This window comes from Nomascus leucogenys, chromosome 8, assembly GCF_006542625.1.
Source record: "Nomascus leucogenys isolate Asia chromosome 8, Asia_NLE_v1, whole genome shotgun sequence".
Lineage (NCBI taxonomy): Eukaryota > Metazoa > Chordata > Mammalia > Primates > Hylobatidae > Nomascus > Nomascus leucogenys.
The window spans coordinates 101,299,557-101,321,783 of NC_044388.1; the positions used below are offsets into that span (position 1 = coordinate 101,299,557).

General features: G+C 45.1%; 1 protein-coding gene and 1 pseudogene across 1 annotated transcript in view; both read right to left on the minus strand.

The window, feature by feature from the left end:
- PPP6C (protein phosphatase 6 catalytic subunit) overlaps positions 1–20,822 on the minus strand; it is a 47,701-nt gene extending 26,879 nt beyond the window's left edge. Inside the window, exon 1 of the mRNA XM_003264131.4 lies at positions 20,454–20,822. Within this exon, the coding sequence (XP_003264179.1) occupies positions 20,454–20,528 (75 nt within the window). The 5' untranslated portion in view covers positions 20,529–20,822. The remainder of the gene's footprint in view (positions 1–20,453) is intronic.
- Positions 4,889–5,349, minus strand: LOC115836383 (annotated as a pseudogene).
- Positions 20,823–22,227: the final 1,405 nt, after the last annotated feature.

Consider the following 22,227-nt stretch of genomic DNA (forward strand, 5'->3'; position numbering starts at 1 on the left):
TGCCTCCCAGGTTCAAGCCATTCTCCTGCCTCAGCCTCCCGAGTAGCTGGGATTACAGGCATGCGTCACCATACCCAGCTTATTTTTGTATTTTTAGTAGAGACAGGGTTTCACCATGTTGGCCAGGACGGTCTCACTCTCCTGACCTCATGATCCGCCCGTCTCGACCTCCCAAAGTGCTGGGATTACAGGCGTGAGCCACTGCACCCAGCCAAGCCATTCTTTTTGTTAAAGGAACTCTAAATGTTTGCACTTCAAAAATATTTGTCCACTGAAAGTAAACCAAAAAATGTCACAGAAAGCATATGATTCTCACACCAACGTTCTGGAAAAGGAAGTATACATCCCTGCTATATACAGGGAACTGGAGGTTGCAGGTGGAACCTTCCTTCCTACCTGAGACCAGTTTGTACTATTGCCAAAGGCTTATTGGATTTTATGATAGGTCTGCCAAGAAAGGAGAAATTAAACTAACAAGCATAATGAAATTACTTTAAACATTAAGGAATCTAAACGCTACAATCTCATTAATATATGAGAAGCACTTTAACAGTTACAGCTACAACAATAGCTACACAGTGGCAAGAACAGAACTCAATGGGAGGGGGAGGAGAAAAAAAAGGGCTCCCAAAAGAAAATGAGGGGAAATAGAGTTGTTAATTTCCTAAACATTATATAAAAAATCAGAAAACTTCAAAATAAAATGATTTGCCTTCATTCCTAGGGTAAGTTCCTGATCTTAAAATAGCACCTCAAAGGCAAGATCCTCCTTTTGGCCTGGAATCCTTCTGGCCTTGAGTCCCTGGGTAGCTAGCTCCTGTTTGTGTTGAATTTTCCACACCTAGATGCTTCAACAAATCAATCCATGGTCCTACCATATAGTACATCCATCACTCATTTAAAAAAATAACAAAAACAGGCCAGCCGTGGTGGCTCACACCTATAATCCCAGCACTTTAGGGAGGCTGAGGCAGGTGGATCATTTGAGGTCAGGAGTTCGAGACCAGCCTAGCCAACATAGCAAAACCTTGTCTACACTAAAAAATATAAAAATAAGCCGGTCAGTAGAGGCACGCACCTGTAATCTCAGCTACTTGGGAGGTTGAGGCAGGAGAATCGCTTGAGCCTGGGAGGCAGAGGTTGCAGTGTGCCAAGATCGCACCACTGCACTCCAGTCTGGGTGACAGAGTGAGAACCTGTCCAAAAAAAAAAAAAAAAAGGCCAAGTGTGTGGCTCACATCTGTAATCCCAGCACTTTGGGAGGCCGAGGCAGGTGGATCACCTGAGGTCAGGAGTTCAAGATGAGCCTGGCCAACATGGTGAAACCTCATCTCTACTAAAAATACAAATAATTAGCCGGGTGTGGTGGCGGGTGCCGGTAATCCTGTACTTAGGAGGCTGAGGCGGGAGAATTGCTTGAACCCAGGAGCAGAGGTTGCAGTGAGCCAAGATCACGCCACTGCACTCCAGCCTGGATGACAGAGTGAGACTCTGTCTCAAAAAAAACAAAAACAAAAGCAAAAAATAGATGCTGGTGAGTGAAACAATGTTTCTGAACTTTGAGCCTTAAACTTTATACTGAAAGATGTTCTTGAAGGTTCCATCAGAATTATAAAATTCTGGTTTGCATTAGTACGCTGGCCGGGCGCGGTGGCTCATGTCTGTAATCCCAGCACTTTGGGAGGCCGAGACGGGTGGATCACGAGGTCAGGAAATGGAGACCATCCTGGCTAACATGGTGAAGCCCCGTCTCTACCAAAAAAAAAAAAAATACAAAAAAATTAGCCGGGCGTGGTGGCAGGTGCCTGTAGTCCTAGCTACTCGGGAGGCTGAGGCAGGAGAATGGCGTGAACCCAGGAGGCAGAGCTTGCAGTGAGCCGAGATCGTGCCACTGCACTCCAGCCTGGTCGACAGGGCGAGACTCCGTCTCAAAAAAAAAAAAAAAAAAAAAGAAATTACCTATGCCAAATTTCTCGCTTGACTTAGATAATAAGACTAAGATGTTACTTAATCTTAGCAACAGATCTAGAATCCAAGTTTCCTACCACTTTCCACTACACTATATTGAATATTTAGTTGTTCAATGCAACAAATATTTATGGAATGCCTGGTATGTTACCAGGTATTGTTCTAGATACAAAGTAAACAGCAATGACCAAAACAGACTAAAAGCTCTGCTCTCAAGGGGCTTACATTCTAATAGAATGAGACAGACAATAAATAAGTAAAATACATAACAGCAATTTGTCACATAGTGATATCAAGGAAGTATAGAGAAAACAGACACACTAGAAGAGGGATGGGGTGCTGGGGTGGAGAGTAGGTGCTGTTATTTTAAACAGGGAGAGTATGGAAGCCTTACTGATAAAGTGAATTTTGAGCAAAACTCTGAAGGAGGTAAGGCTATGAGGACACAATACTGCAGGCAGAGAAATAAAGACCAAAAGTCCTGATGTGAAGCATGCTTGCTGTCTAAGAAACGTCATCAAGGCTGGTGTGTTTAGAGTAAACTGAATGAGAAGAAAAACAGGAGAGCATCACAGAATTATTTAGGTCACTGGTGGTGAAAATAAGGACCTGGGCTTCTACTGAGTGTAACAGGAAGCCATTAGAAGTTCTAGAGCAGAAGACTGACATGATATTAAGTCAGCTATGTTGAAAACAAACTGGCCAGGCCTGGTGGCTCACACCTATCATCCCAGCACTTTGGGAGGCCGAGGTGAGTATATCACTTGAGCTCAGGAGTTCGAGACCTGCCAGGGCAACAAGGCAAAACCCAGTCTGTACAAAAAATACAAAAACTAGCTGGGCGTGGTGGCATGTGCCTGAAGTCCCAGACACTTGGAAGGCTGAGGTGCAAGGATCGCTTGAGCCCAGGAGGTCAAAGCTGCAGTGAGCTGAGATTGTGCCACTGCACTCCAGACTGGGTCACAGAGCGAGACCCTTTCACAAAAAAACAAGAAAAGAGAAAATGGATTGATGGTGGTGGAGGGGTGGCTGGGCTGGGGTTGGAATGGGGACAAAGGAGTAAGCAGGGAGATCAGTTAAGTGTCTTCTATAATAATCTAGGTAAAAGTTAACTGGCTTGGACAGGGTAGTAGAAGTAGAAAACAGGGAAAATAGATTCCAGATGTTATCTGAATGTAGCATCTGCTAGATTTATGACCGGCTGGATACAGGGTGTTAAGAGAAAGTAAAGAATCAAGGATGACTCGGGGTTTCTGGCTTAAACAATTAGAAGGCTGCAAATAATCATTACTGAGACAGTTACAACTCCAGGGAAAGTAGATTTTTTTTATTGTGTTTTTTTACCCCTGTAAATAGACTTTATTTTTTAGAGCAGTTTTAGCTTCACAGCAAAATTGAGCAGAAAGTACAGAGTTCCCGGCCAGGCGCAGTGGCTCACGCCTGTAATCCCAGCACCTTGGGGGGCTGAGATGGGCGGATCATGAGGTCAGGAGATCGAGACCATCCTGGCTAACACGGTGAAACCCCATCTCTACTAAAAATACAAAAAATTAGCCGGGCGTGGTGGCGGGCGCCTGTAGTCCCAGCTACTCGAAAGGCTGAGGCAGGAGAATGGCGTGAACCCAGGAGGCGGAGTTTGCAGTAAGCAGAGATGGCGCCACTACACTCCAGCCTGGGGTGAGAGCAAGACTCCGTCTCAAAACAAACAAAAAAAATCTTAAAGAAAGTACAGAGTTCCCTTGCTGGGCACTGTGGCTCGTGCCTGTAATCCCACCACTTAGGGAGGCAAAGGCAGGAGGATCGCTTGAGCCCAGGAGTTCAAGACCTCCCTCAGCAATATAGAGAGACCTCGTTCTCCATAAAAAGGGGGAAAAAAAGAAGAAAAAAAGAAAAAAGTACAGAGTTCTCATATACCCCCTGCCCCTCCCCCCAGACAGCCTCCCCGCATCAACATCTCACACCTGAGTGGTACGTTTGTTACAGATGATGAGCATACACTGACATATCATTATCATCCAAAGGTCATAGTTTGTTTAAATTAGGGTCACTCCTACTGCACATTCTGTAAGTTTTGACAATTGTATAATGACATGTACCTATCATTATAGTATCACACAGAATAGTTTTACCTGTTCAAACTCACCTCCCTCCAACCTCTGAAAACCACTGATCTTTTTACTGTCTCTATAGTTTTGCCTTTCCCAAAACGTCATATAGTTGGAATCATATATATGTAGCCTTTTCAGGTTGGTTTCTTTCATGTAGTAATATGTCTTTAAGGTTCTTCCATGTCTTTTTATGGCTTGATAGCTCATTTCTTCTTAGCACTGCATAATATTTCATTGTCTGGGTGTATTACAGTTTGTTTATCCATCCACCCAGTGAAGGACATCTTGGTTCCTTCCAAGTTTTGGCAATTATGAATAAAGTGGCTATAAAAGTCTATGTACAGGTTTTTGTATGGACATAAATTTACAACTCATTTGGGTAAATATCAAGGAGCAGGACTGCTGGATTATATGAAGAGTTTGTTTAGTTTTGTAAGAAACTGCCAAACCGTCTTCCAAAGTGGCTGTACCATTTTGCACTCCCACCAGCAATGAACGAGAGTTCTTGTTGCTCCACATCTTCATCAGCATTTGGTACTGTTAGTGTTCTGGATTTTGGCCATTCTAATAGGTATATACTGGTTATCTCATGGTTGTTTCACTTTGTATTTCCCTAATGACACAGGAGGTAGAGCATCTTTTCATACACTTGTCATCACTATATCTTCTTTGATGAGGTGTCTTTTGTCCATTTTTTTGGCATATATGTATTTATTTTACTTCATTATATCTTACTAATATTCTTTAAGGGACAAACCAGGCAAGTAGGCTACAGTGAGGAAATCTTAGAGAGTTAAGAAATCACTATGATACTTCCAGGTATTATCTTCAGTGATGCTTCTTATCTTTATTCTGGGACTCCAGGTAATATTCAGCTCCTACAGCTACCACGAATGCAGCAAATCCCCATTTAAATCTTTGGAACAATGCAGCAATAAAGGAAACATTTCTGCAAAGCCACCCACATATCTCCAAGCTTCACTGCGGCCCAAAAAATCTCTTAGCCCTCCTGCAGCCGGCTTCTTCTAGACAGTTTCTACTGGTGTCCCTTCCATCTTCCATTGTTTATAATCTGGAAGTTCCATTTTACTATCTCCATGTTCATGTCCATGTCCATGGGCCACGTCTTGCAAGACTGTGAGAATTGAGGAAAACATATTGTGATGTGCCTTCCACTTTCACACCTAGGTGGTGAAAGAGTAATTCAGCACAACCATTCTGAAAAACTGGCATGATCTGACAGCAACTTCGTTTTGTCCATTTTTTAATCAGATTGTTCATTTTCTTATTGAGTTTTAAGAGTTATCTGTAGGCCGGGCATGATGGCTCATGTCTGTAATCCCAGCACTTTGGGAGGCCGAGGAGGTCGGATCACCTGAGGTCAGGAGTTTGAGACCAGCCTGACCAACACAGAGAAACCCCATCTCTACTAAAAATACAAAATTAGCTGGGTGTGGTGGCACATGCCTATAATCCCAGCTACTCGAGAGGCAGAGGCAGGATAAAACGCAGGAGGCAGAGATTGCGGTGAGCTGAGATCGTGCCACCGCACTCCAGCCTAGGCAACAAGAGCAAAACTCCATCTCAAAAAAAAAAAAAAAAGAATTCTCTGCATATTTTGGGTAACAATACTTTATCAGACATGTCTTTTGCAAATATTTTCTCCCAGTACATGGATCATCATCTCATTCTCTTGATAGGGTCTTTCACAAAGCAAAAGCTTTTAATTTTAATGAAGTCTGGCTTATCAACTATTTCTTTCAAGAGCAGATTGTTTTGGCCTGGCGCGGTGGCTCACACTTGTAATCCCAGCACTTTGGGAGGCCAAGGTGGGCGGATCACAAGGTCAGGAGATCGAGACCATCCTGGCTAACACGGTGAAACCCCGTCTCTACTAAAAATACAAAAAATTAGCTGGGCGTGGTGGCGGGCGCCTGTAGTCCCAGCTACTCGGGAGGCTGAGGCAGGAGAATGGCACAAACCCAGGAGGCGGAGCTTGCAGTGAGCCGAGATCGCGCCACTGCACTCCAGCCTGGTCGACAGGGCGAGACTCCGTCTCAAAAAATAAAAATAAAAAGAGCAGATTGTTTTGATTTGTTTAGGTTTGGTTTGGAGGGTGGGAAACTACGAATATGATTTTTTATTTTTATTTATTAGACGGAGTTTCATCCTAACTCCTCTCCACGGAGGCTGCCACACGCACCAGCCTCACCAGGTCTGGGGGGCTACCTATGCATGCTCCCTCCTCTGAGGCTTTGTACTTTCTGTTCACTCAGTCAAGAATGCTTTTCCCTAGACATGGGCTTGGCTATCTCTCCTCATCCAGCTTCAGCTTTCCTTTTCTCTCTTTTTTTTTTTGGAGACAAAGTCTTGCTTTGTTGTTCAGGCTGGAGTGCAATGGCGTGATATTGGCTCACTGCAACCTCCACCTCCCAGATTCAAGCGATTCTCCTGCCTCAGCCTCCCAAGTATCTGGGATTGCAGGCACCTGCCACCATGCCCAGCTAATTTTTATATTTTTAAAGAGATGGGGTTTCACCACATTGGCCAGGCTGGTCTCGAGCTCCTGACCTCAGGTGATCTACCCACCTCAGCCTCCCAAAGTGCTAGGATTACAAGTGTGAGCATCATAAAAAATCACTTGTTTTAATTTTTTAAAACAACTATTGCCACATAATTCACCTACATAAAATGCATCCCTTTGAAGGGTAAGAGTCAATGGTTTTCATTATATTCACAGTGGTGGTAACCATTGCCATAATCAATTTTAGAACATTTTCATCACCCCAAAAAGAAACCATATACACATTAGCAGTCACTCCCCTCATCCCCATACCAACACCCCACAGCCCTATGTATTACCTCATAAATAATAATAATCACAACCTTGACCATAACCACTCAATCCAATTAGTCCTTGTGGATAGATGGCTGCCTTTCCAGTCAATTTCAAAATATCAGTGTTGGACAGCATCCTACTTCTATTAATAATCCATTAGACCTATGATACATATTTATTATTTTTATAATAATTAGCATCCAAAGTTTGCAACCTATTTGCATTAAAGAACAAATATGCCAGGAACTGATGAATGATTCTACATTTGGCCTGTACTTTTTTTTTCTTTTTTTTTGAGATGGAGTTTCGCTCTTGTCACCCAGGCTGGAGTGCAATGGTGTGATCTCGGCTCACTGCACCCTCCGCCTCCCAGGTTCAAGCGATTCTCCTGCCTCAGCCCCCCTAGTAGCTGGGATTACAGGCACACGCCACTATGCCTGGTTAATTTTTGTATTTTTAGTAGAGACAGGGTTTCACCATGTTGGCCAGGCTGGTCTCAAACTCCTGACCTCAGGTGATCCACCCACTTTAGCCTCCCAAAGTGCTGGGGTTACAGGCGTGAGCCACTGTGTCTGGCCGGTTCCCATATTTCAATGTGTCAGAATTTTTGCTGACATGTAACTGGTTCTCCTAGTCCATAAGGCCTCCTAAACTTGAAGTCATCCCTGGTTACCACCCCATACACTATGTGCTAGCCTGAAAATAACAGTGGACTATAAACTGAAGAACATCACTGTGAAACTCTGTCAATCTGAAAGACTGAGTGTCTGGAGAACACATGTAAACTACCTAGCAGCAGCCTTCAACCAGGGCCCAGGCACACTAACTAGAGTAAAATGACAGCTGCGTCCTACGACTGCCACCTCTGCTGACCCCAACTGATGATTTAGAGAGCTATGTCTCTAAGCCAAAGCTATTGCCTCTTATCTCTAGTTTGGCAGTAGCTTACAAGTCGCTATCACGCACACACAAAAATAAGAAGTCTATGAAATCTCACTATAAATGCTACGTGACTCAATCAACTACATTCACAGCGGCCTCAAAGAGCCCTGCCTTGTCATCATGGTGAAGACACATGCTCCTCTCCTCCCAAACCCTTTACAGCTTTATCCCAAATTTAGGGTAAACTATACCCTTTTCTCCTCATCATGCCCAAATACTTTTTCTTTTTTTGTGTGTTCTGTTTTCTATTTATTTATTTTTTATTATACTTAAGTTCTGGGATACATGTGCAGAACGTGTATCCACATGCCATGGTGGTTTCCTGCACCCATCAACCCGTCATCTACAATTGGTATTTCTCCTAATGATATCCCTCCCTTTACCCCCGACCCCCAGACAGGCCCCAGCATGTGATGTTCCCCTCCCCTCTGCCCATATGTTCTCATTGTTCAACTCCCGCTTATGAGTGAGAACATGCAGTGTTTCATTTTCTGTTCCTGTGTTAGTTTGCTGAGAATGATGGTTTCCAGCTTCATCCATGTCCCTGCAAAGGACATGAACTCATTCTTTTTTATGGCTGCATAGTATTCCATAGTGTATATGTGCCACATTTTCTTTATCCAGTCTATCATTGATGGGCATTTGAGCTAGTTCCAAGTCTTTGCTATTGTGAACAGTGCTGCAATAAACATGCAAGTGCATGCGTCTTTATAGTAAAATGATTTATAATCCTTTGGGTACATACCCAGTAATGGGATTGCTGGGCCAAATGGTATTTCTAGTTCTAGATCCTTGAGGAATCGCCACACTGTCTTCCACAACGGTTGAACTAATTTGCACTCCCACCAACAGTGTAAAAGTGTTCCTATTTCTCCACATCGTCTCCAGCACCTGTTGTTTCCTGACTTTTTAATGATCGCCATTCTAACTGGCATGAGATGGTATCTCATTGTGGTTTTGATTTGCATTTCTTTAATGACCAGTGCTCTTTTTCATATGTTTGGTGCCCAACTACTTTCTAATCCTTGAACAGGAAGGGGTTCATAGCCATCATTCTTAGCAGACCTCTATGTCTCTTCTCTACCTTTTCCTCAAGACATATTTGTTCACAGTTCCATTCTATTCTCTGTTCTGTCTCCCAGTTCCCTCTTGCCCCCACAAACACTGGGTTCTAAACTTTTAAAATTACTTGTTTAGCTGATCTTGTTATCTAAAACATACTACTTCCTTTATCTACTTTTACATACTGGTATTTATAAAATACTCTTAGCTTTAAAAATAAAGATCTCACAGCCAGGTGTGGTGGCTCACAACTGTAATATCAGCATTTTGGGAGGCCAAGGCAGGAAGATGGCTGGAGGCCCAGAGCTCAAGGCTAGCTTGGGCAACATAGCAAAACCTCATCTCAACTAGCTAGCTAAGTAACTAACTAAATAAATATCTAGCTAACATTATATTTCACACAGTCTTTATATAAAGTCTCTACTATAATACAGATCACTGGGAATGAGAAGTTAGGAATCTGGAATGACCATGATATTCACACACTTATGATCCAGAAGGTACTATCTGTGTCCTCAGGCCAGATCAGTTTCTCAACCATGGCACTACTAATTATTCATTGCAGGGGGCTGCTTGCTGTCTTGTGGATGTTTAGCAAAATCTCTGACATCTACACCTACTAGATACCCATAGCAACTTCCCACCCGTCCCCTGCCCCAGCTGTGACAACCAAAAATGTCTCCAGACACTGCCAAAAATCCTTTAGGGGGCAAAATTGCCCCCAGTTGAGAAGGAGTGGTCTAGATCTTTCTCCTGAGTTTAATACTATTAGAACAGTGTTTAGAGCACATTTGGCAATCAATAAGTAGTTTTTATCTAAGTGACATAAGTATCCAAGAGCAATTCTGGACACCTCTATCTCAATGTCTTAGCTTGGCAGCATCTCAAACTCAATATGGCCCAAACCAAACTTCCCGTATTCCTTAATCTAGTTATAGTACTAAGTAATCCTTGCCAGAAACTAAGAAATTATGCTGAACTCTCTTCATCATAACCTAGAACAAATCTGTTAACAGGTGCCACTATACCTTCTTCATTTCCTTTCCAACATAACAATCACTTATCATTGCCTTATCTCAGACTCTCATATCACCGGGCCTAATGCTTCTATGACATTTTTCACGCATTCCAATCCATGGTCCACAATGCTGCCAGAATAAACATTTCAAAAGCCTACTGTCGGCCGGGCGCAGTGGCTCACGCTTGTAATCCCAGCACTTTGGGAGGCCGAAGGTGGGCGGATCACGAGGTCAGGAGATCGAGACCACAGTGAAACCCCATCTCTACTAAAAATACAAAAAATTAGCCGGGCATGGTGGTGGACGCCTGTAGTCCCAGCTACTCGGAGAGGCTGAGGCAGGAGAATGGCGTGAACCCGAAAGGCGGAGCTTGCAGTGAGCAGAGATGGTGCCACTGCACTCCAGCCTGGGCGACAGAGCGAGACTCTGTCTCAAAAAAAAAAAAAAAAAAAAAAGCCTACTGTCATTCTCCTTCTTAAAAACTCCTCAAGCATATTCCTCCATTTATGGCAGTGTTTCCCAAACACCAAATACCATTTTCATTATTTTGTCATATTCCTACCACATACAACAGTGTATCCCTGTAATAATTTTCTTTGAATCTACTTTTATTTTTAGTTAGCTACATTTTAAACAGTATCACGAATCACAGTATGATTTTTCTCTAAAATATAAAAACATTTCAAAGTGTTCATGCACCACCTAAAAGATAACAATCTAAGTTTAACAGCCTACTCTTCTATGATTTGGCATCTTTCTTTCCAGTACCACCTCCAGCCACACCAAACCACTTCAAGTTCCCCGAACCAGCCATGTTCTTGCAAATTACACTATACTATTGCACATGGTATTTATTCTGTTTGCATGTTCTTTCCTTCTCATTTTGTCTACCTGAACTCTGCCCCTCCTAACTGCTCCTTTATGAAATCATCTCTGACTCTAAAGTTACATACTGCTTCTTCTGTTTGCCAACACCCTGGGCAGCCTCTATTACAGCCTTTGTTTACCTCTTTACCTCCCTTACTATATTGAAAGCCCCTCAAAGGCAGACACAAGTATCCGATTCTGCCCCTGGCACCCACAGGGAACAGTACTTAACACAAGGAACCATGTAAATAAGTGTTTGTTGGCTGGGCACAGTGGCTCACACCTATAATCTCAGCATTTGGGAGGCCAAGGCAGGAGAATCACTTGAAGCATTTGGGACCAGCCTGGACAACACAGCAAGATGCTATCCCTTAAAAAATTTTTTTTTTGCCAGGCACGGTGGCTAATGCCTATAATCCCTGCACTTTGGGAGGCCAAGGCAGGTGGATCACGAGGTCAGGAGATAGAGACCATCCTGGCTAACACAGTGAAACCCCATCTCTACCAAAAATACCAAAAAATTAGCCAGGCATGGTGGCATGCATCTGTAGTCCTAGCTACTTGGGAGGCTGAGGCAGGAGAATCGTTTGAACCCAGGAGGCAGAGGTTGCAGTGAGCCGAGATCGTGCCATTACACTCCAGCCTGGTGACAGAGTGAGACTCCATCTCAAAAAAAAAAAAAAAAATTAATTAGCTGGGCACACTATTGCACACCTGTACTCCCAGCTACTTTTGAGGCTGAGGCAGAAGGATCAATTGAGCCCAGGAGTTTGAGGTTGCAGCAAGCTACGACTGCACCACTGCACTCCACCCTGGGCAGCAGAATTGAGACTCTACCTCAAAAAAAAAAAAAAAAAAAAGAAGAAGAAACAAGTATTTGTCATAAAGCAGTACACAGTTTGAGTCAATAAACCTTTACTGATTATCACATACAATGCAGTGTTCTAAAATTGTGGAAAACACAAACAAGGAATGGCCAAACACAGTGGCTCACGTCTGTAATCCCAACACTTTGGGAGGCCGAGCTGGGTGGATCACTTGAGGCCAGAAGTTCGAGACCAGCCTGGCCAACATGGTGAAACCCCATCTCTACCAAAAAATATATATATACAAAAATTAGCTGGGTGTGGTAGTTTGCACCTGTAATCCTAGCTATTTGGGGGGCTGAGGTGACAGAATGGCTTGAATCTGGAGTGGGGCACAGGTTACAGCAAGCTGAGATCACACCATTGCACTCCAGCCTGGACAGAGTGAGATTCCAACTCAAAAACAAAAACAAGGAATGAATCTGGCCTTCAAGAATTTTCCAGTTTAATAATGGAGATAGACATATTTGCTATCATACAAGACAGAACATTCTAAGTGGTAAAATGGGGCAATAAAATGCTATGGGGTAAAGCAACGTCAGTGTGGAAAGAGAAGAAAAGGAATTTTAAAATAGCAAATAAACTCAGATGTGTACTCTGTTGAGTCAGTATGGCAAAAATCACTTGAAATTCACCAAGTCCTGGCCCTGATGATATCTGTTCTGCCTATCACAAGGATTGTGTACATCACAGAACCAACATGAAGGGGCTCTCAAAACTGTAAGTGGCTATGTAAATTCTAATCATTATTAATAAATTCTGACTGTGGAACCTAGGAGCCCTGCATAGAAGAAGTACCATCTGAGCTAGAGCTCAGAAGGGAGGTAAATAGAGGGCATACAAGGTGCTCTATAGAAGAAGCTTAAATGGTGTTGTAAATGTGAACCCTGAAGCCAGACTGTCTAAGTTTGAATCCCACTCAGTTTCACTTACTTACTAGCTGTATGACTTTGGAAAGTTACTAAATCGGTCTGAATTTCGGCTACCTGTCCGTAAAACAGGGCAAATACTAGTACTCAATTCACAACCTTATGAGTATTAAATGATTTATTATTTGTACTGTATAATTATTTTAATAAACAGGTGAAAGTAGACTGAGCAGAAGCAAACGGAAAGTACGGGGCATGTTATCAGTAGAGGGCAGTCCAGTGTGCTCAGAACAGAAAGTACAGTTAAAAAAAAAAAAAGGTGGGCCGGGCACGGTGGCTCACACCAGTAGTCCCAGCACTTTGGGAGGCCAAGGTGGGCGGATCGCGAGGTCAGGAGTTTGAGACCAGCCTGACCAACATGGTGAAACCCGGTCTCTACTGAATATACAAAAATTAGCCACACACGGTGGGGCGCACCTGTAATCCCAGCTACTCAGGAGGCTGAGGCAGGAGAACTGCTTAAACTTGGGAGGTGGAGGTTGCAGTGAGCCAAGATCACGCCACTGCACTACAGCCTGGGCGACAGAGCGAGAATTCATCTTAACAACAACAAAAAAAGGTGATGTAGTGGAAGATGTACCTAGAAAAGCATGCTATTAGCCATCCTAAAAAGTCATAAATTGTATCAGAAAGAGCTCTGCACACAGAGGCTTTCAAATCAAGTTCTGGCTGTCACTGATATAGCTGTACATCCTCAGGCAAATCATAGACTACAAAGTTCAGTTTCTCTCTCTGTAAAGTGAGAAGAGTATAGTACCAAATGAATTTTGATTCTCCTTCAGCTCTGAAATTCTGAGAAAAAGACTGGGAAGTGGTCAAAAACTTTCCACTGTCCCATCTAATACCTATAGCCACATAGGGCTAATGAGTACCTGAAATGTAGCTGGTCCAAATTGGGATGTGCTGTAGGTGGAAAATAGACACATGTCATAGAATTAGTACCCAAAAACGGCAAAATGTTACATTAATAACTTTATATTGATTACATCTTGAAGTTGGGTTAAAATATTACCAAAATAAATTTTATCTGTTTTTATACATTTTTTTCTTTAGATAGAGTCTTGCTCTTATTGCTCAGGCTGGAGTGCAATGGCACAATCTCGGTTCACTGCAACCTCCGCCTCCTGGGTTCAAGTAATTCTCCTGCCTCAGCCTCCCAAGTAGCTGGGATTACATGTATGCACCACCATGCCCGGCTAATTTTTGTATATTTTTGTAGAGACAGATTTCACCATGTTTTGGCCAGGCTGGTCTTGAACTCCTGACCAAAAGTGATCGGCCCGCCTTGGCTTTCCAAAGTGCTGGAATTACAGGCATGAGCCACCATGCCTGGCCTACTTTTTCTTTTTTTGAGATGGAGTTTCGCTCTTGTCACTCAGGCTGGAGTGCAATGGCACAATCTTGGCTCACTGCAATCTCCGCCTCCCGGGTTCAAGTGATTCTCCTGCCTCAGCCTCCCAAGTATCTGGGATTATAGGCACTCACCACCACACCTGGCTAATTTTTGTATTTTCAGTAGAGACGGGGCTTTGCCATGTTGGCCAGGCTGGTCTCGAACTCCTGACCTCAGGTGATCCGCCTGCCTCAGCCTTCCAAAGTGTTGGGATTACAGGCGTGAGACAATACGGCTGGCCTGTTTTTATACTTTTTAAAAATGTGGCCCAGTCACGGTGGCTCACATGTGTAATCCCAGCACTTTGGGAGGCCTAGGTGGTAGGATTGTTTTAGGCCAGGAGTTCGAGGCCAGCCTGGGTAACAAAGCATGACTCTGTCTCTACAAAAAAATTCAAAAAATTAGCCAGGCATGGTAATACATGCCTGAAGTCCTAAGCTACTCAGGGCGCTGAGGCAGGAGGGTTACATGGGCCCAGGAGCTTGAGGCTGCAATGACCCATGTCTGCATCAGTGTACTCCACCATGGGAAACAAAGTGAGATGCTGTATCAAAAAAATTAATTAATTAATTGCCACTAGAAAATTTGAAGCTTACATTTGTGAGCATGCTATTTCTACTGGAGAACATTGTTATAAGACTATTTTCATAAAACAAAGGAGAATGTAATTCTGTGGCCAAAAAGACAAATGAAATGTGGCCATAAGGACAAACAAGATATAAGAAAGGATCTCGCAAACATAGAAAACACTCTTCTAGCCCCATACAAAGCCAGATGCATCCCTCACTGCTGTACCGTGTTCAGCTGTCTTCAGTGTACCTGAAGAAAAATTCACTGCAAAACCAAACAACTCGGCCAGACACAGTGGCTCACGCCTGTAATCCCAGCATCTTGAGAGGCCGAGGTGGGTGGATTATTTGAGGTCAGAAGTTCAAGACCAGCCTAGCCAACATGGTGAAACCCCATCTCTACTAAAAATACAAAAATCAGCCGGGCATGGTGGCAGGTGCCTCTAATCCCAGCTGAGGCAGAACTGCTTGAACTCACGGGGAGGTGGAGACTGCAGTGAGCTGAGATGGTACCACTGTACTCCAGCCCGGGCAATAGAGCTAGACTCAGTCTCAAAAAAAAAAAAAAAAAAAACCTCAGATAAACATGTCACCCTTAAGAACTGTCCAAGAAATTAGACAACCTCCAAGTTATAGAACCCCTGCTCCCCAGAATTATTAATACTTAAATACAGGTATTCAGTAAACCTGCCTTTATCATTAATTCTTCCACTTAGCCAGGTATGGAATCTGTACCTTTTATTAATCTCTCTGAAATCTTTCTTATGGATAAAATCACATGAGCTCTTTATAAGAAAGGTTACACTGTGGTCCATTCACTTTCACATATGTCATTTTTTTTTTTGAGACAGGGTCTCACTGTGTTGGCCAGGCTGGAGTGCAGTGGCACGATCTCAGCTCACTGCAACCTCCGTCTCCCAGGCTCAAGCAATTCTCCTGCCTCAGCCTCCTGGCCCACGTATGTCATTCTTATTCCTTCAAAACTGTTATGTATGCCAGGCATGGTGGCTCACGCCTGTAATCCCAGCACTTTGGGAGGCTGAGAAGGGTGGATCACCTGAGGTCAGGAGTTTGAGACCAGCCTGGCCAACATGGTGAAACCCCATCTCTACTAAAAATACAAAAATTAGCCAGGGGTGGTGGTGGGTGCCTGTAATCCCAGCTACTCAGGAGGCTGAGGCAGAAGAATTGCTTGAATCCAGGAGGCAGAGGTTGCAGTGAGCTGAGAATGTGCACCTGCACTCCAGCCTGGGCAACAGAGCAAGACTCCGTCTCAAAAAAACAAACAGGTCAGGCTCACACCTATAATCCCAGCACTTTGGGAGGCCGAGGTGGGTGCATCATCTGAGGTGGGGAGTTCGAGACCAGCCTGACCAACATGGAGAAACCTTGTGTCTACTAAAAACACAAAATTAACTGGGCGTGGTGGCGCATGCCTGTAATCACAGCTACTCAGGAAGGCTGAGGCAGGAGAATCGCTTGAACCTGGGAGGCAGAGGTTGCAGTGAGCCAAGATCACACTATTGCACCCCAGCCTGGGCAACAAGAGCGAAACTATGTCCCAAAAAAACAAACAAACAAAAACAGTTATGTAGATTTGATCCAGTACTAGTGATGCGACCACTTCCAACTTAGCGAAACAGAAATTGTGATTAAATCTGGAACATCGCATGCATTTAGTATTTTATCTTCTAATCAATTTAAAACCCAGGTAAATTTCTGTCTTCTTTTCTACCAGAACAAATATTTTCCATCATGTTCATTAAGTGGCCTCAATGATTTCTTTTCTCAATAGAATGTTTTAGGCCGGGCGCGGTGGCTCAAGCCTGTAATCCCAGCACTTTGGGAGGCCGAGGCGGGCGGATCACGAGGTCAGGAGATCGAGACCATCCTGGCTAACACGGTGGAACCCCGTCTCTACTAAAAATACAAAAAAATTAGCCGGGCGTGTTGGCGGGCGCCTGTAGTCCCAGCTACTCGGAGAGGCTGAGGCAGGAGAAGGGCGTGAACCCGGGAGGCGGAGCTTGCAGTGAGCCGAGATTGCGCCACTGCACTCTAGCCTGGGGGACAGAGCAAGACTCCGTCTCAAAAAAAAAAAAAAAAAAAAAATAGAATGTTTTATTTTGCCTTTACGGCCTCAGAAAAAGTACTCCTGGCATACTTTCTTGGCCTAATTTTAGGTTGCACTTCATGCCAAGAAACAGAAACAAAATTAAATTTCTTTAAATACAACAGAGATGAGCAACACAACAAATTAATCTGATAAAAACATTTCCAAGACAGAAAAAAAGTCTCTACTTATAAAGAAAAATTCAGAATTCTTTTGTCTTGGTTGCCCGAAACATATATATATATATATATTTTTTTTTTTTTTTTTGAGACAGAGTCTCGCTCTGTCACCCAGGCTGGCGTGCAGTGGCACAATCTCGGCTCGCTGCAACCTCCGCCTCCTGGGTTCACGCCATTCTCCTGCCTCAGCCTCTCCGAGTAGCTGGGACTACAGGCGCCTGCCACCACGCCCGGCTAATTTTTTGTATTTTTTAGTAGAGACGGGGTTTCACCGTGGTCTCGATCTCCTGACCTCGTGATCCGCCCGCCTCGGCCTCCCAAAGTGCTGGGATTACAAGCATGAGCCACCGCGCCCAGCCCAAAACATGTATTTTTAAGTTTATTAAGAAATGGATACCGGCCAAGTGTAGTGGCTCACGCCTGTTATCCCAGCATTTTGGGAAGCCAAGGTGGGAGGATCGCTTGAACCCAGGAGTTCAAGACTGGCCTGGGTAACATAGCAAGACCCTGTCTCTACCAAAATAATAAATAAAAATTAGCTGGTCATGGCGGCATATGCCTGTGGTCCCAGCTACTCAGGAGGCTAAGGTGGGAGGACTGCCTGAGCCCAGGAGGTGGAGGCTGCAATGAGCCATGATTGTGCCACCACACTACAGCATGGGTGACAGTGAGAACCTGTCCCCGCACCCCTCCCAAAAAAAGATTAAAAAATTAAAAAAAAAAAGAAACAAATACAAGTCAAGTACAATGCAGCTGTGTTTCAACAAGAAATAAAATGATCTAAAAACTGTACTTCCTTAAGGTAAGAAGGAAATCTAATGTTCATCAAACTAAGAGGTACGAAGAAGTCCAACAGATTTTTTTTCTTTTTTTTTTTTTTGAGACGGAGTCTCCCTCCGTCACCCAGGCTGCAAGGCTGGACTGCAGTGGCGCAATCTTGGCTCACTGCAACTTCTGCCTCCCCGATTCAAGCGATTCTCCTGCCTCAGCCTCCCAAGTAGCTGGGATTCCAGGCACCTGCCACCACCTCCAGCTTATTTTTGTATTTTTAGTACAGATGGAGTTTCACCATGTTGGCCAGGCTGGTCTCGAGCTCCTGACCTCAAGTGATCCACCCGCCTCAGCCACCCAAAGTGCTGGGATTACAGGCGTGAGCCACTGTACCTGGCCAGATTATCTTTCAAATCATTTCAGTGCCCAATTTCTTTCTTTCTTTCTTTCTTTTTGTTTTTTTTTTTTTGAGACAGAGTCTTGCTCTGTCTCCCAGGCTGGAGTACAGTGGTGTGATCTTGGCTCACTGCAAGCAGTTCTCCCAGGTTCAAGCAATTCTCCCTACCTCAGCCTCCCAAGTAAGTAAACTGGGATTACAGGCACCCACCACCATGCTCAGCTAATTTCTGTATTTTTAGCAGAGAGGGGGTTTCACCAAGTCGGTCAGTCTGGTCTCAAACTCCTGATCTCAAATGATCTGCCCACCTCAGCCTCCCCAAGTACTGAGATTACGCCACCACGCCCTAGACACATTTTCATAAAAAGCAACATTTTATTCATCATAAACACAAAGTTCAAAAAAGCTTTATGCATGATAAATAAAAAGAAAAAATTCCACGTCAATTCACTGACATGCAATAGTCAACCTCACCTACGGGATTAATAATGCTACTAAGAGGTCTGGTTAGTTTTCCATGAATTGGGTCCCCATGCTAGTTGTATTCTTATTCCCTTAAAAAAACCACATAGCAGAAAGAAGCCACAAAAGGAATGTCTGAAGGACTCAGATGAGCACAAATGCTACATTACTACTAACGAAGGCTGTCCTTATTTGAAATTATTCTATTAAAAACGGGAGAATGCAGAAGAATGACTCCCCTATCATATGCCACATAAAATTAACAGGTAAGTACAATTCAGTCACATTCACAACAGCACGTGTGGCCTCAAATATTATGCATACTTGTTGACTGATGTTAAGTATCAACTTACTGTACAAAGAAGAAATAAATAAAACAAAACCCACAGTAATATATTTCTTTAAGAATACACTGAGCCGGGGCTAGGCGCGGTGGCTCACGCCTGTAATCCCAGCACTTTGAGAGGCAGAGGCGGGCGGATCACGAAGTCAGGAGATCGAGACCATCCTGGCCAACACGGTGAAACCCCGTCTCTACTAAAAATACAAAAAATTAGCCAGGCGTTGTGGCGGGCGCCTGTAGTCCCAGCTACTCGGCAGGCTGAGGCAGGAGAATGACGTGAACCCGGGAGGTGGAGGTTGCAGTGAGCCGAGATGGTGCCACCGCACTCCAGCCTGGGCGACAGAGCGAGACTCCGTCTCATAAAAAAAGAATACACTGAGTCGGATAAATACTAGCACGAGCTGATAAGCACTGCTAGAAACCTAAGCTCCGATTTCAGCAAATGCATAGAAACACTTTTCACAGAAGCAGTATACCTAGGCCGGCGCGGTGGCACACGCCTGTAATACCAGCACTTTGGAAGGCCGAAGCGGGGGGATCACTTGAGGTCAGGAGTTCAAGACTAGCCTGGCCAACATGGCGAAACCCCGTCTCCACTAAAAATACAAAACAGCCGGGCGTCGTGGAGGGGGCCTGTAACCCCACCTAGTCGGGAGGCTGAGGCAGGAGAATCGCTTGAACCCGGGAGGTGGAGGTTGCAGTGAGCCAAGATCGTACCACTGCACTCCAGACTGGGCGACAGAGTGAGACTCTATCTCAATTAAAAACAGTAATAATAATAATTTAAAAGTTTTAAAAAAGAAAAGCAGTATACCAAAGTCATTCCTTTACCCATACATACATTTACTCTTACTTGGACTCAGGAGTAACAAAGAACTCACCTCCTTTAGAAAACCAAGAAAATGAAATACTGAATTAAGAAGAGGTTAAGGAGAAAGTATTTGTATTTATTGAGAACCAACTACTTTATCCACTTCAGTAAGCTGAACAACATACTCAGAAACGGGATTCACCTCTGAATTAGCAAAAGAAAACCGACGATCCTAAAAAGCAATTTGGAGGAGTGGCAGTCAAAGAGGGACGACCTGACGTTCGCTCCCGCCAGTATCAAACCACTCGGGCCCACCGCCTTCCCCTTCCTCAGAGACCTAAACACACTGGGGCCGCGTTCGGGAGCCGGTGGCATCTCCTGTCAGACGCCGGCCACTCCGCGCTCCTGTCACCTCCGGTGGAGGCGACCCCATCCCGAGGGCACTGCCGCGGGGGCTCGGCTCCGACTGCGGGGGACCGGGGGATGGGGTGGGGGGCCCAGTCTTCTAAACAAAGCTGTTATAGCTGCGGGTCCTGGGGCAGCCCGAAGGCCAGAAGGGGCGACCCTGGGACAGAGGCCGCGACATCCCTCGGGATCCCCACTGAGGCAACCGGGACAGCATTCAGGGGACTCGGCTCGCGCGACCCTCGGCGTGACGCCGGGTCGGACCGGGTCGACTGGCAATGGGGGAGGCCCTCCACCGCGACTGGACTGGATACCCGGCGGGGGTCCCGGAGAAAGGAAGGGCGGGCCGGCGGGCGCCCCACAGCCGGAAGGGGCGAGCCAGCAAACAGGGATCCCGCCCCGGCAGGGCTCACCTTCAGGTCGTTCTCTGGCAGGTACTTGCACAGCCGCGCTATCTCCACGTACTTGTCCAGGTCTAGCGGCGCCATTTTAGGAATAACAAGCCGCGGCAACAGCGGCGGCGGCGGCGGCGGCTGTAGCAGCAGCGGCGGCGGCAGCGGCGGAGGCCGAAGCCGGAACTTTCCCTGCGTCACGTCCGGCCCGTGAGTGGCGTATGCGCAGCGCCGTTACAGCTCGACCCGCTTCTCCCCGCTACCTCGGTACGCCCGGCGCCCCCTCTGGCTGAACCCCGGCTGCAGGCCCCAAGAGACCTCGCTTCGGTCCACCCCGCGAAACCTGCTGGGACCAGTAGTCGTCTGCCGCGGGGGTGCTGGGATGTGTAATTTTCTGTTGTGGACAGCCACCCCTCTCTTTTCCTTCCTTTCCTCCAGACTTTCACCTCCCGGCAGCCGGCGAGGCTTTTCCGAGGCAAAACGGCGGAGTAGGTGGTCCTAGCCACTCACTGGTTTCTTTTTCTAACCCTTTTAAGCACCCTGTCTCCAGAATATCTTCACTTAACAATTGGGTAAGCCTGGCCGTAGTAACCGTTTGCACCTTTCCAAGTTCCTGTGAAAACCTCGCCCAAGCCTGTGGCAGAGATGTCAGGCCCCAGTCTTCCAGCCTGAAAGGAAGGGAAACAAATATTATTAAAGCATTTCTGATGCTAAATGCGATACAAATTATATTTTTCCGTTTAATCTTCGTAACGATTGATAGGAAAGTGAGGCTTGGAAACTAGTTCACCCCAAATCTCACAGGGAACAAAATGGTGGGGTAAAGATTGAAAAATGGCTTAAGCTTAAGCATGCTTCCAGTGAGAATCCCACGAGGGCAGGGAGTTTTTTGCTGTAACTCCAGCACCGAGAACAGTACCTGGTACTAGCATACCTTCAGCATTCGTTTATCCAACCACTCTTTACTGAGCAACAAAGATGTGCCAGGTACAGCTGCAGGCGCTTGCAGTACTTCGTGAACAAAATAGACAAAGATCTCTATTCTATCCGTAGCTACAAAAAATACCTAAATTGGCCGGGCACGGTGGCTCACGCTTGTAATCCCAGCACTTTGGGAGGCCGAGGCGGGTGGATCACGAGGTCAGGAGATCGAGACCACGGTGAAACCCCGTCTCTACTAAAAATACAAAAAAATTAGCCGGGCGTGGTGGCGGGCGCCTGTAGTCCCAGCTACTCGGAGAGGCTGAGGCAGGAGAATGGCGTGAACCCGGGAGGCGGAGCTTGCAGTGAGCGGAGATTGCGCCACTGAACTCCAACCTGGGCGACAGAGCGAGACTCCGTCTCAAAAAAAAAAAAAAAAAAAATTAAAAAAAAAATACCTAAATTAGCCGGGCGCGGTAGTGCGCGCTTATGGTCCCAGCTGCTCTGGAGGCTGAGGCAGGAGAATCGCTTGAGTTGGGAGGCGGAGGTTGCAGTGAGCCGAGATCGCGGCACTGCACTCCAGCTTGGGCGACAGAGCGAGATCCTCCTCAAAAATAAATTAGTAAAAGGAAAGCGAAAAAAAAAAAAAAAAAAAAAAAAAAAAAAAAAAAAAAAAAAAAAAAAAAAAAAAAAAAAAAAAAAAAAATAAAAAATAAATAAATAAATAAAAGGAAGCTGTTGTACGGGACTAGGGGTGGGGGTGCAATGCCTGTAGCTAAGAGACCAGTTAAGAGACTGTTATGTAATCCAATAGTAGCAGGCGCTCAATAAATATTTATTGCTCAAGAGACCCCGGAATTAATCCTCTTGCTCT